The 14,189-nt window shown below is 36.6% G+C and overlaps 1 protein-coding gene across 1 annotated transcript in view; it reads left to right on the top strand.

The window, feature by feature from the left end:
• The window catches only part of LOC138174765 (transmembrane protease serine 11G-like), a 44,613-nt gene that overhangs the window by 5,692 nt on the left and 24,732 nt on the right, over nucleotides 1-14,189 (top strand). Inside the window, exons 2-3 of the mRNA XM_069105049.1 lie at nucleotides 8,900-9,021; nucleotides 10,024-10,130. Coding sequence (XP_068961150.1) covers nucleotides 8,900-9,021; nucleotides 10,024-10,130 — 229 coding nt within the window. The remainder of the gene's footprint in view (nucleotides 1-8,899; nucleotides 9,022-10,023; nucleotides 10,131-14,189) is intronic.

Genomic DNA, 14,189 nt, shown 5'->3' with positions numbered 1-14,189 from the left:
CACCAACCACAATTAGAATGTCAAAAATACCCCCCAAAATCTATATTTATTAACACGATTTCCATTCTTGTTTATCATATATTTTACCAACAAATATATTTTACCACCACCTGATTGGTGAAGAGGCTGACAAGGAAATAAGGTTTATATAGTTTATTGGGATTATTTTTAGGTGTCATAATCACTTCAGTTTTCCCAGTAGTCTCTCAGGTCATGTTAGAAATAACTGAAAATTCCTTTCTTTGGTGGATCTGTGATCATATCAACCTGGATACTCTTTATATTAGAGCAACCCATTGATGCTTTCTCATTTTGTGTGTAATTCTTGCCCATGTGCTTTGGTTAAAAAAAAAAGAGTCTCAACATGATGGAGGCCTACCTCTGGTTATTTTAATATTTTTGTTGATAAATGTGCAACTCAGGCTACTTATTAACCTTGTTCTCAATACAAAACTGGCCTGTCTCCTTTGCCAGTCATATATCTCATAGATTTTTTCGTATTACTTCTTGTGATTAAGTAACCACTGATAATACTCTACAATCTACTTATAGTCACCAAGCATATTTTCTTTAACCTCTGGGTTTCCTGGGTTTTTTATTCTTCTGAGATTGTGATGGTCCATAATTAGAAGTTAAATGTGATAGAGTATTGATGTAAAAAAAAATGTGTTTTTAGGACAAGGAGTAACTTAGAGTCATGAAAAGAGTCATGCAATTCCCCAAATTGGCTGTAGTTCTCTCTTATACCTAGCCAATTCTGGACCCAGCTCTTTGTCCATCTGCAGCAGGCAAGAATACTGGCCAAATTACATATATCCCACAGACATTTACATATACATACACATGCATATACACATATATACACACATGCATACATTTGTATATGTGTACCACTCATTAGGTATGTGACTAGGGAAAGTCATCTAGTCACTTTGTATTTCATTTTTCTCTACTATAAGATGACAGATTGGACTAGCAGACCTCTAAGTTGCCTTCCAAATATAAAATTCCATGATTCTAAATAGGATTTCAAACATTTACCTAGTTACGTCAATTGTAATTCTCAAATCTGTGAATTTTTTTAAAATTGCTTTTTTGAAATGACAAACTGGACAGACTATATACAAAGATGTTATATTCATGGAACTCCAGAAGCAATTATAGAGCAGATTAAGAACAAAGTCCTTGCTAATTTCCTAGTAAGATGGGAGAGGGGAATAAACCCTTCTCAGACATACTGGCTTTAACTAGATGGTATCACTGCCTGTACTGATGAATATGGGCAGTGGATTCATGAAACATTTCCTTTATTGATTTTCTATTAAAAAAAAAAGTAAGTTCCCTAGTAGCTGTCTGAGGAGGCAAAGGACTGACTCTTACACCAGAAATGTATCTTACATGGAACTTGCCCATTTTATTCAGTTCACTTGCTTTGTAGAAGTAGAGAGGTTGGAGCAGATAGAGAGCAGAAGAAGTTGGAAGGAATGTTGACACTATCCTTCATCGTGACAATACTATAGTTTACAATATTTAGTTGTTGTTCAGTTATATCCAACTTTTCTTGACTTCATTTGAGGTTTTCTTGGTAAAGATGGGGAGTGGTTTCCCATTTCCTTCTCCAACTCATTTTATAGATGAGAAAACAAGCAAATAGAGTTGTGACTTGCCCAGCTAGTAGTGTTTGAGGATCTATTTGAACTCAGGTCTTTCTGATTTCAAGCCTGGTGCTCTATCAACTATGCCACCTAGCTGTCCATAACAATATTGTTATGTGTCAATATTGTCATGCTACTTAAATTCTTTACCACTACAAAAAGAACTGCTATTAATATCTTCATTCATATAGATCCTTTTCCTTTTCCTTTGACATCTTTGGGATACACACATAATGGCGCTATTGCGGGATGTACAGTTTTATAGCCCTTGGCACATAGTTCCAAATTGTTCTTCAGAATTGTTGGACCAGTTTTCAACTCTACCAATATTTCATTAGTGGACCTATTTTCCCTCATCCTCACCAGCATTTGTTACTTCTGATAGGTATGAGGTGATGCCTCAGAGTTGTTTTGATTTATATTTTTCTAATTAATCATGATTTAGAGCATTTTTTTTATGACAGTAGCTAGGTGCTATTTTCTTTTGGGTCTGTAAGTTTTCAGCACTCCCAAGGTGGTGTGATCCAGGGAAAGGTGTGGACACTGCTGTCCTAGTCTATACTACGTCTTTGAACAGGAAGGGCCCCTGCTCCCCAGCAGCCACATGTATTAATATTCCTCTTGGATCTGGAACCACGATCAGGTCCCCTGCTCTCCTGAAACTGCTCTGCTAGTGTTCCTCTCTGCCTTGGAAATGTGACCAACACCCCTGCTCCCTTGGAACTGAATGTAAGCACTCCTCCCTGATCTGGAACTGCAACCCAGAACTGAGTATGGGCAATAGAGTTGCCCAACAACACCAGGTGCACCCAGTGTCTATGAAGGGTCTCCTGTAATCTCTTTGTGACCAGTTGTCTGACCCACTGACTTTCTCTGGGCTGAGAGATCCTAAATCTAACTGCTTCTCCTGCTTTGACCGCATGTGTACTCCAAATAGACCTCCACCCCAGTGTCATAGACCTCTCCTGCTGACCTTTTGTTGGCTCTGCCACTCCAAAATTTGATTTAGTTGTTATTTGAAAGTTGTTTGGAGGGCAATGTTAGAGAGTTCAACTGGGATGCTAGAGCTAATTCACTGCCCAGGCTTAAGGTTTTAAGCAATGTATGAGGAAGTAACTTCAACAAGAAAACAGAAGAGAAGATGCTGAAGAATAGTTGACAGTTTCCTATGGAATAAAATAAATTCGACTGTGTCTTTACTTGATCTTTAAGTTTATCTGTCTTCAGACAGTAATTTCTAGCCCCATAAAGGTTTAATTGTTAGGTCCTCTCTGTTTTCCCTAAAGAATGACTTCTCTTAGAAAACTGAAATGTGAGACAATGTGCACAGCACTAAGGAGAGAGTACACATTATTACCATTATCATTATTGTGACTTTATGAATACGATCATTGCTTTGGACTCTTAGTGCTACAAGAAGAGAATTGTTTGAAACGCATTTCATCGCTGAAATCAGTCACCCAAATCATAGTCACAAAAGACTAAGACTACACCAGGTAAACAAAACACATAACTTGTCAAAGCATGAACTTAAACAAGATGAAGCAAATCTATTTATCTTTCTGTTCTTCTTATTAAAACATGGTTTTACTTCAAATCATTCTTTTAACCAAATAGACATGATATCTGGTTATTCATTTAGAAAACTACAACTATCTTCATCATTTTCCATCAATCAGTACTATATTTAAGTGCAAGGCGTTATGTCAGGAACTTAGAATACAAAGAAAAAAATCAAACATCCTCTGAATCCAAGATGCCTACATTATATCATATCAAATGATGTGTGCATATATAAGAATATACAAAATAGCAGTGGCCAGTTGGCACAGTGAGTAGGAGTGCTGGCCCCACAGTCAGGAGACCCGGGATCAGTTCCGGCCTCGAGTACTTAACACCCACACAAAATAACTGGCCGTATAACCTTGAGCAAGTTACTTAACCCCAATTGCTTAAAAAAAAAGAATATACAAAATGAATCTGAGGTCATTTCAAGCATTATCAGCTGAGGACAACAGAAGCCCCATGCAGATGCCATTTGATCTTAGAAGGAAATTAGGGATTTTAAGAGGATGAAGTAGGGATTCAAAGGGAAGGAACCGAAGCCATGAGAACAGACTGTTCAAAAGGCATGGAGATGAGAGATGGAATTTTATATATGAAGAACAGAAAGGTCAGTTTGGCTGAACCATAGAATGTGTGATGGCACCTACTGTATAATAAATCTGGAAAAAAGATTCAAGCAGGGTCTTAGATGTCTTTAAATGCAATAGTTCATATTTCATCCAAGATCTAATAGATGACCACTGTAATTTTCTATGGAATGAAGTGATAAAGTAAGACCCATGCTTTGAGAATATCACTCTGGCAGCTGGAGGAAGAAGGGAGGGCCTTGAATCAGGTTGAACAATTAGACTATTGCAAGTGTCTAATGGAGAGGAGATGAAGAGTGAAGTAGGGTGATGGTCATGTGAGTAGAAAGAAGGAGACATGAGAAGGTGTGGAGGCAGAATTAGAAAGACTTGGAAACAGATTGGTTATGTGGTATAAGAAGTCGAGGATGGTTCCCTGACTACAAATATACATGATTGGAAGGATACTGGTGCCCTCAAAAGAATTAAGGAAAATGCAGAAGCTCCTCAGGATCACTAACAACTCTGAGATGAAGTAACAATGGAGATTAATCTCTTGATCGGTGAGTCCCTGGACAATATTATCATTTCTTGAGGGGCCCCAATCACTTCACTCCCGGTTCAATTCCATTCTCTGGATTGTTCCACTCCCTCAGAAATTTTGTACTTCCTCCTTACCATCACCCCATTCCCTTCATGTTTTGTCCTCCCCTATTTGAACATATGCTCCATGAGAACAGGGACCATATTTTTCCCCATATTTATAAAAATCTAATATTATTGTATTGTATTATTTCTTATAGTTTCTTATATCCCCAGCACTTAGCACCATTCTTGACACATAGTGAGTGGTTAATAAATGCTCACTTTATGTATGTATGTATGTGTGTGTATGTATGTATGTATCTATCCATCCATTCATCTACCTATCTAATCTAGCTCTCTATGATTTTAAAGGAGAAGTTCTATTCTGAACATGTTGAGTTTCAGTTATGTGAAGGATGACCAATTTGAAATGTTAAATAGGCAGCTTCTGTTGTAGGACTGGGAGGGCAAGTCACACTTACTGTGTGACCCTGGGTAAATCACTTTACTCTGCCTCAGTTCTTCATCTGTAAAATGAGCTATAGAAGGAAATGACAAAACACTTCAGTATCTTTGCCAAGAAAACCCCAAATGGGGTCACTAAAGGTCAGACATTATTGAAAAAATGAATGAATGATAACTATATTCCAGCACTGGAATATAGGAAAGTAGGGCTAGATATATAGAAATATATAGAGAAATATGATATAGAAATCTGGGACTGATTTGCATAAGATGATAATTGAACCCATGGGATCAGATGGATCATAAGGGAGAGAGAAAAAAGGACAGAGAAGAGAAGAGGTCCCAAGACAGAGTCTTGAGGCATACCTACAGTTTAGGGCTGATGAGGAAATGATAATACAACAAAGGAGAATGAGAAGGCATGGTCAGAAAGATAAGAGAAGAATCAAAAGAGCAATGTCAAGAAAAACCCAAAGAGAAGAGAGAATACAGGAAAGGTTATTCAATAGTGTCAAATGCTGAAAAGAGATTGGGCATTTTGGATTTGGCAAGTCTATCAGATTTGGAAATTAAGAGATCATTTACTAATGATTTGGCAAGGAAAAACTTTCAGTTGAGTAAAACACTTTCAGTTGAGTAATGAGGCCTCAAGACAGGTCTCAAGAGGTTGAGAAGAAGGCCAAAAGAGAAGCCACAGAGGCAGTGATTGTAGATGTCTTTATGATGATCGTGGGATAACATAGAGTTGAAATGGACCTCAGTGCTTTTCACCCAATCCAACCTCACTTTTGAGTGGCCACCCTGAGGTCCAGAAAGATGAAATGAATTTCCCAAAATCAGTTTGGTGGTAGATGGCAAGAGTATTGTTAATAATACATCACATTTTTCTGTTTCATGGGTTGTCTTGGCTAAAGATTTCATCATCAATTAAACTGTACCTTGAATTCAGATCTTCTATTTCCAAGTCTATCGTCCTTTCCAGTAGACAATGTTATCTCTTTTAATTTTATATAAGACTATGACATCAAAAAGACCTAAAAATGTCCTATAATTACAAAAGAAAAATAATATGGGAGGGTAAGAATGTTAAAAGAAGAGAGGATAGAGAATAGGAAGAGAGGAGAGATGAAGAAGGTCAGATAAGGGGAGAAAAGGAAGGGGCTACATATGACCAATTTCTGGGAACAGTGGGGAGAAAGACAAAAACAGGAAGGCAAGGGAAGGGAACAAAGGAAAGTAAAAGTGGGAAATTAAATTAATTAAAATTTTAATCAAAAGGGCTAGGGAACAGAGAGAGCAGTTCAGTTTCTTTTCATTGGAGGCATGTGGCAGGGAACACCTGAGCCAATCTAGGCAAAGAGTCATCTGGAATTAAAATGAAGGTAGGGAAGGGATTAGAAGAGACTTTTCAAAAATGCCTTGACTTCTCGGAAGGATTTTCTGGATCAACCTGCTTAAAGAGCAACTTTTGTCTCCACTTCTCTTCACTTTGGCATGAACACATCAAGGGTGAGGTCACTGATTGTTTGGCTTACATTGTTTGGATGTCGGTAGGTTTCTGCGAGATTGGGCTCACTCAACAGCAGTGAAACTTTTTAGTTTTTCCTATGGACAGAATTGGACTAAAGCTTAGTTTTGTATAGAAAGTAGTCAGACCTGGGAAGAAAGACAATTATCTCTTCAGATATTTTCAGTGAAAGATTTGAAGACTGCATTTGTTTTCACTTGAATATTTTTGCTTAGTCTTCTTCCTGGTATAAGTGAAATATATCACATGTGGCAAAAGCCAATGTCAAAAGAAGTCTTCATATTGTGAACCCTTGTAGGTTTGTGATTTATTCGTTTATTCAATCATCAAGTGAAGATTGAACACATACAGAGGAGTTGAGGCAGTCAGAAGTGCCATGAAAAGCAGCACATAAGCAACAAAAGCTTCAAAAGTAATAAGATCAGGTCAGGCATAAAGCAGCTAGTTATTTTTCCTTTTTTAAAAAAAAATCTGCAAATGTCTCAGGTTGTGTTAATATGATTAAAGGAGCAAGCTATACCCTAAGGGCCTCAAATGACCAATTCTCAGAAGTTTATTTCAGGCTTTGAGTTTTTCAAACATTTTGGTGGGGACATTTCAAATAATTTTGATGACAGAGATTTCTATGCCAAATAGGCTTCCTCATTCAAAAGCATTTCCTGTTTTCTGACTCAGTAAAAAGAGCATCGAGGCTGGCACTGCCCTTTCAGCTTCAGGAAACAATTACTCTTCCATTTTAATTTTTTTGCCAGTGAATCTTTTGCTCTCTACAGAGACAAGAGAATCATCTTTTATTTGTGTATTGATAGGTTTCTTCTAATTTTGATTATTGCTATTTCCTTCTAAATTTTTTCCTCCTATTCTAAATTATAATCTACTCATAGACTAATATATAGGACACTAAACTGGGAGTCAGAGGATTTGAATTCTTGTCCCACCTCAGCCACCATCTAGATACGTGGCCTTGGACATGGCCTCTGGGCCCTGATTTTACCACTATGAAATGAAGTTGGATTAGATAACCTGCCTAGTTTTTTTCCCCCATGTATAATAAAATCCTGTGATTTTATGACTAAGAACCAAATAGATGAAATTAGTCAAATTATAAAACCAAAAAGTTCAGAGCTTCTATAGGAAAATTAGTCCTTTGCTCTAAGTAGGATATGAAATAATGATAACAATGATGATAATTTATAATTACTGGTGTTTTATTCTTGCTTTTTAGTCTTATAGTTTATGCAACATGCTTCTCATGACAACTTGGGAAACTAGAGAACTACAATAAGTAAACAGTAGTATTGTGATCAACGTCTTCATCAAAATAGAAGATAGTTAATGAATTACATTCTTAATAAAAAAAAAAAAACCTATGATCTGGGGGATAAGGGAACTTTTGGGAGAAAAATCAAATGTCCTAAAATGTAAATTGTCTTAAAATGCAAATGTCTTAAAAGAAAATTGTAACTCCCTCCCCAAGTTAAAAAAAATAGAAAGGTCCTGAGTTTAAGCTGATAACGTTAAAATAATTATTTATTGCTACTATACAAAACAGTTCCCATTAGTATAATCTTTAGGGTTTATAATTTTGGGGAGGCTCCAAAGGAAAGTATGGGAGAGAAGAGGTATTAGACTGACTACCAAACTGAAGGTCTACAGAACCGTTGTGCTGACCTCATTGTTGCATGACTGTGACACCTGGACAGTCTACCAGCGCCATGCCAAAAAACTGAATCACTTCCATTTGACCTGTCTTAGAAAGATTCTGAAGATCACCTGACAGAATAAGGGACCTGATACTGAGGTTCTTATTCAAACTAAACTGCCAAGCATTCAGTCTCTGCTTCAGAGAGTGCAACTCCAATGGACTGACCACATTGCTTAAATGCAAAACGTACGTTTACCAAAAAGACTGTTTTATGGAGAACTCACACAGGGCAAGCGTTCACATGGTGTTCAAAAGAAGCAATATAAGTATTACTCTCAAGGTCTCTCTTAAGAATTTTGGAATTGATTGTGTGGCATGGGAGACACTGGCACAGGACCACTCAGCATGGTGTGCCAGCATCAGAGAAGGTGCTATGCTCTATGAGCAAAGCAGAATTGAAACAGCTCAAAGGAAATGAAGGATGTGCAAATTTACAGTATCTACCCCAAATATTCACACAAACTATTTGTGCCCGACCTGTAGCAGAGCATTCCAAGCTCGTATTGGTCTGATCAGCCACAGTCAGACACACTGAAACTTGACTCTAGCATAGTGATGTCATTGTGGTCTTCTTCGAGAATGACCAATGGTTGACAAAGTGTTTTCCTCACAACTGCATGAGGTAAAAACCAAAAGTAATATATACCTGCTCTACAGATAAGGAAACTGGATTTCAAATAGGTTGCATTGTTTGCTCAAGGTTACAGAATTAGTAAGAGTCAGAGTCAGGCTTCCCACCTAGGTCTTCTATCTTTGAACAGACAATGTTCTTTCTTTACCCTAAGTACCTCTCTATCTCATGTACAATGTCTGTGTTTTCTTTTCTAAGACCACCGAGACTGGGCGTCAGAAATCTCCCTATGAATCCCTGGGTGATTGGCCTTACTGTTGTGGCCGTAGTTTTGGTTTTGGCACTTGTCATTGGTCTCCCTGTTCATTTTTTAGTATTTGGTAAGTATTAATTTATGGTTATGCTGTCAATCTTATTACATAGTTCCCTTCCATTTCAACATCATAGCATTTTCTATTATTTCAATATTTTCAATTATCATCTGAATTAATAGAGTTATACCTAGAAAGTGACAAGTCTACAAATAATAACTTCCCTTTGATTTAAACACTATGGCTTATTTATGATATCTCCATGTAATATCTCATATATTGATATTTCATATATTGATATCACTATATAATGATATCTCATATAATGATGTTGCTACATAATAACATCTCCTGCCAAATAGGACATGAAGTGTTAGTGTTCTCCTTTCCCACATTTCTCATAGTGGTGTGATAATAATTTAATATAATGTAATATATTATATTATATTTATTATATATAATATATATTTTGCAAATATATATAATATAATTTGCATAATTTAATAATTATTATGGTCAGCATGGCATAGTCATTAGAAAGTGTCTTCAAACCCAGAAAGACCTGGGTTCAAGCTCTGTATCTTACACATATTGGCAATGTGATATTGGGCAAATCACATAAATTTTCAATACTCCTGGCAGTTTGTTAAAATCAGTGCTGACCTCCATTGGTAGAGGGAGTTTCTTCACCTAAGAACTCCCTATAACAATGAAATGCCCTTTTCTGAAGCTTGCAATTCAGCCTAATGTAAATCCCAATCTTTAGAGACAGGTATTAGACTCTCCTGCTATCTACCAAACCAGGGTTGTTGCGAAGATCAAATGATATAGTAATTATAAAGTGCTTAGCACATAGTAAATGCTATATAAATGGTAGGTAGGTAATAGTAGTAGTAGTTAGAAGGGACATAACAATATGACAGCTCTCTCAGTTACCTTTCCACTTCACATAATTCTTATTCTCAAAATCCAGCAATATATAAAAAAACAAAAAAATTAAAAACAAACAAACAAAAATGTTTAAACCCAGCTATAGACTATAAACCCTTCTTTCCTTGCTTTCCTTTCCAGATCAGAAGCCACATTACTACCAAACCTCCTTCAGGATACCTAGAGCTGAATATAGCAATGAATTGGAAGCAGCCCGTTCTGAAGTTAAAACAGACATCACCAATCAGGTAAGTTGGACTTTTGCTGACCTAACAGAATCAGTCCACACCTAAGAATGCTATTGGGAAGAGTTCTGCTGCATGGAAGGTTAGTTAATAGTAAATCTGTCTGAGATAATTACAAAAAAACAACTAGAGAAGGAAATTATATTAGTCTTAGAGAATTTAGCAGCCAGCAGGAAAACAATTTATGTGAGTACACAGCAATAAAAAGTTACTAGAGACATCTGAAGACAGTTATATTGAACCTTTAACAAACTTCATCACCAATTATAATTTACTAAGAATGACTTAAGTTTTAGACCATTATCTTACAGCATATGCCACAACAACTAAAAATTAACACATGACTTAAATACTAAAAATTCTACCATAAAACGTTTGAACCAGATCAGGCTCCTTTCACAGATATGCCTGAGTGAAGGGGATAAATTCTTGATCAAACAAGGGATAAAGGCAGCCACAAAAGATATAGATAATTCAATTGTTGTTATTTGGTTGTTTCAGTCATGTCTAACTCTTTGTGACCTCATCTGGAGTTTTCTTAGCAATGATACTGGAGTAGTTTGCCTATTTCCTTCTCCAGCTCATTTTACAGATGAGGAATTCAGGCAAACAAGGCTAAGTGACTTACCTAGAGTCATATTGCTAAGAAGTATGTGAGGCCTGAGATTTGAACTCAGGAAGATGAGTCTTCGTGACTCTAAGCCCAACATTCTATCCAGTGTGCCACCTAGCTACCCTAATTTCAGTGTCAATTACATGAAACTTAAAAGGTTTTGCATGAGCAAATGATGATACTAGGACAAGGAAGTTAAAGATGACTAAAGATATTTTTGTTTTGCCAAATACTTTGATAGGCTACAGAAAAATACAGAAAAATCCCAAAAGTCTTAGTTCAAGTTTAAGCTATTAAAACTTAATAGCTTTAAACTATTAAAGCTTAATTAAGACATTTGGTACATCTTATATAAAACCAAAATCCAGAGACAGCTAGGTGGCACAGTGAATAGAGCTCCAGCCCTGAAGTCAGAAGGACCTGAGTTCAAACCTGGAACTGGACACCAGACACTTGATATTTAACTAGATGTGTGACCTTGGGCAAGTCACTTAACCCCAAATGCCTTCCCTCCTCCAAAAAACAAATCCATCCCCAATAGTTGTATCAACGTATGTAAACAAACTATTCTCAAAAGAATTGTAAACTATTAACAACCACATGAAAGAATGCTCCAGGGGTGACTAGGTGGCACAGTGAATTAGAGCACTGGCCCTGGAGTCAGGAGGACCTAAGTTCAAATCTGGCCTCAGACACATAACACAAAATTAGCTGTGTGCCCTTGGGCAAGTCACTTACCCCCAATTGCCCTACCTTCCCCCCTCCAAAAAGCAAAAAGAAAAAAAAAGTGCTCCGAATCACTAATAATAAAAATTTCAATTCAAAACAACTCAGAGAGTTCAACTCACAGCCAGAAAACTGACAAAGATGATAAAAGATTGGACTAGACAATGTTGAAAGGGTATATGGAAGGAAAGGCATTCATGCATCATTGGTGGAGCTACGGATTAGCTAAACCATTATGAAAAGCAATTTGAAATCATGCTGAGACTGATTAAAATGCCCATATTTCGTGTCCTAAGAGATTCTATTGCGTGGCATATAATATACCCCAGAGAGAACAAAGACAAAGTCGAAGATCTCATAAGCAACAAAATATTTATAATGACACTTTTCATAGTAGCAAAGAAATGGAAACAAACAAGTAGTATGGAGGTCCAATGATAGTAATGATTAGACATGTTGTGATACATGAATGTGTAGTGGAATATTAGTATGATGATAAATATGATGAAGACAGAGAAATTTGGGAAGACATATGAGCTGCTGCAAGGTAAAGTAAGCAGAACAAGAAAATAAAACAATGCAAACAATAACTATAACAATGTAAATGGAAGGAATAATAAAAAAACAAAGCAAGGGGTGGCTAGGTGGCGCAGTGAATAGAGCACTGGCCCTGGAGTCAGGAGGACCTGAGTTCAAATCTGGCCTCAGACACTTAACACTTACCAGCCATGTGACCTTGAGCAAGTCACTTAACCCCAATTGCCCTGCATTCCCCCTGCCAAAACAAAAAAGTAAATTTAAAATCAGAATAGCCAGCTTGGTTCAAAAGTCAATGAACTAGCATTTATTAAATTCTTTCAGTTTGGGCACTGTGCTAGCAAAAGATATGAGAAGATACCTTCCACCACTTCTTTGCAGAGGCAGTGGAGGGAGTGAGTGCAGGATACCACATATTTCGTCAGACTTTTGCAAAGTATTCTTTTACCAAACTTTGTTTCCCCTCTTATTTATTCTTTTTAATAAGGTTTGCTCTAGGGGTTAGGATGGGGTGGGGCAGGGGTGATACCTGCGAAAATATAGATGATGTTAAAGTAAAATTTGTTCATATAATTTACTTTTAAAAAAAATTAAAGAATAGACTGCATTAAATACTCTAGATCCACTATACCAAACATATTTTTCCATATCATTTTGTGCCCCATTTGCTCCTAGAAGACATAAAAGGAACAAAATCAGTGAAACTGGTAGCCAATATGAAGTATAATGTTCAGCACTGTGTTATGGCCTACATTAAACCCTGAAACATAAGCATATACGGTAACTGACAAAGTAAGTGGGTGAATAGCTGGAGTTTATCTGTAAGGTTCAGAAATATTTCTTTGGAAAATTCTAAAGGAAAAATGAGCAGATAGAGAAGAGAACTGGGGATAGAAAACAAAGTGCAGTAGGTAAGTCATTTCAAAAACATGTTTAGAAGAAACTAAATACTAAACTTATTACATTTTGACTACAAAAATGTGATCAATTATGAATAATAAAATTCAACATATATTCCTAGATTTTATGTTAGTTCAGAGGCTTCTTGGGCACTAAAAATAATCTCATCTAGGCCCAAGTTAGGAGCAAAGTTAGTAACACATTGAATAGAAGGTGAATTTTATAAATATCTAAGTATTTTAATTAGTTCCAGGAGTCACAGAGCATAACAAAATACTACCTATTCCTCTCTTATAGCTGTCTACATATTCTATAGATACAAAGTGTGTGTGTAGCAAAGAGCAAAATGACTCAAAATTGGGGAACAAGAAACAAAATCAAGGAGTGTTGGTAAAATACAAAGTGAGATTATTCATACCCCTAAGCTGGCCTTCTAGGTATCCATAACTATACCAGAATAGCCCTAAACTAGATGTAGTTATTCTTTCTCACCTTGTCTACATACTTTAATCCTCTGACCCTAGAACCAACCTGAGGAAGATAGATATCAGTGTAACCAAAACCTTGTTGACAGCAGTATGGCAAGCATTGCAGAAGGTGCACAGCACTTTATCACATGTAGTATATGATATGGTCTTGGATCATGAGAGTTTGTAATATAAATGGGGAGACAAGACAAATACAAATGAAATAATAATATTTCAATGTATGGCAGCATATCTTTAAATACCAAATGAATAATAATTATTAAGTGTTACCGAATTTGAGAAGAGGTAAAGATCACTATAGCTTGGAGTAGTCAGGGAATGAAGGCTCCATGGAGGAGATGTGACTTGAGACTGATCTTGAAGGATAGGTAGAATTTTAATATATGGAAGGGAGGAGAGAGCTAGAGTAAAAGTATGCTGAAGGAAAAGTACATAGGTAAGAATTAGTAAGACATGTGCAGTGGTACAAGAAGTAGCCTACAGCACAACATAGTACTCACAGGAGTTCATATATGGTGCTATGCATTTGATTCTATCACTAATTAGTCATGACTTTAGGCAAGTTGGTTAGCCTTTCCATGCCTTAGTTTCCTCATATGTAAAGTTGGAGATTATGCTAACTCTCTAAGGTCCTTTCCAGCTCTAAAATTATGATTTGGTGGAGGGGGGAGGAAAACAAAAAAATGGTGAATTCAGGTAGAGAAAAACTTCAATGATAGAACCAAAGAATCCAGAGATCTCTTTGACACTGAAAGATTTAATAGACAATAAAGATAAAACTTAGTTATTAAGGAATTA

The sequence above is a fragment of the Petaurus breviceps genome, unplaced genomic scaffold (genome assembly GCF_028583685.1).
Source record: "Petaurus breviceps papuanus isolate PSGF00001 unplaced genomic scaffold, PetGlider_PUasm1.0 76, whole genome shotgun sequence".
Taxonomy (NCBI): domain Eukaryota; kingdom Metazoa; phylum Chordata; class Mammalia; order Diprotodontia; family Petauridae; genus Petaurus; species Petaurus breviceps.
The sequence above is the reverse complement of the archived record's forward strand: the minus strand, read 5'-3'. Positions and strand labels throughout refer to the sequence as shown.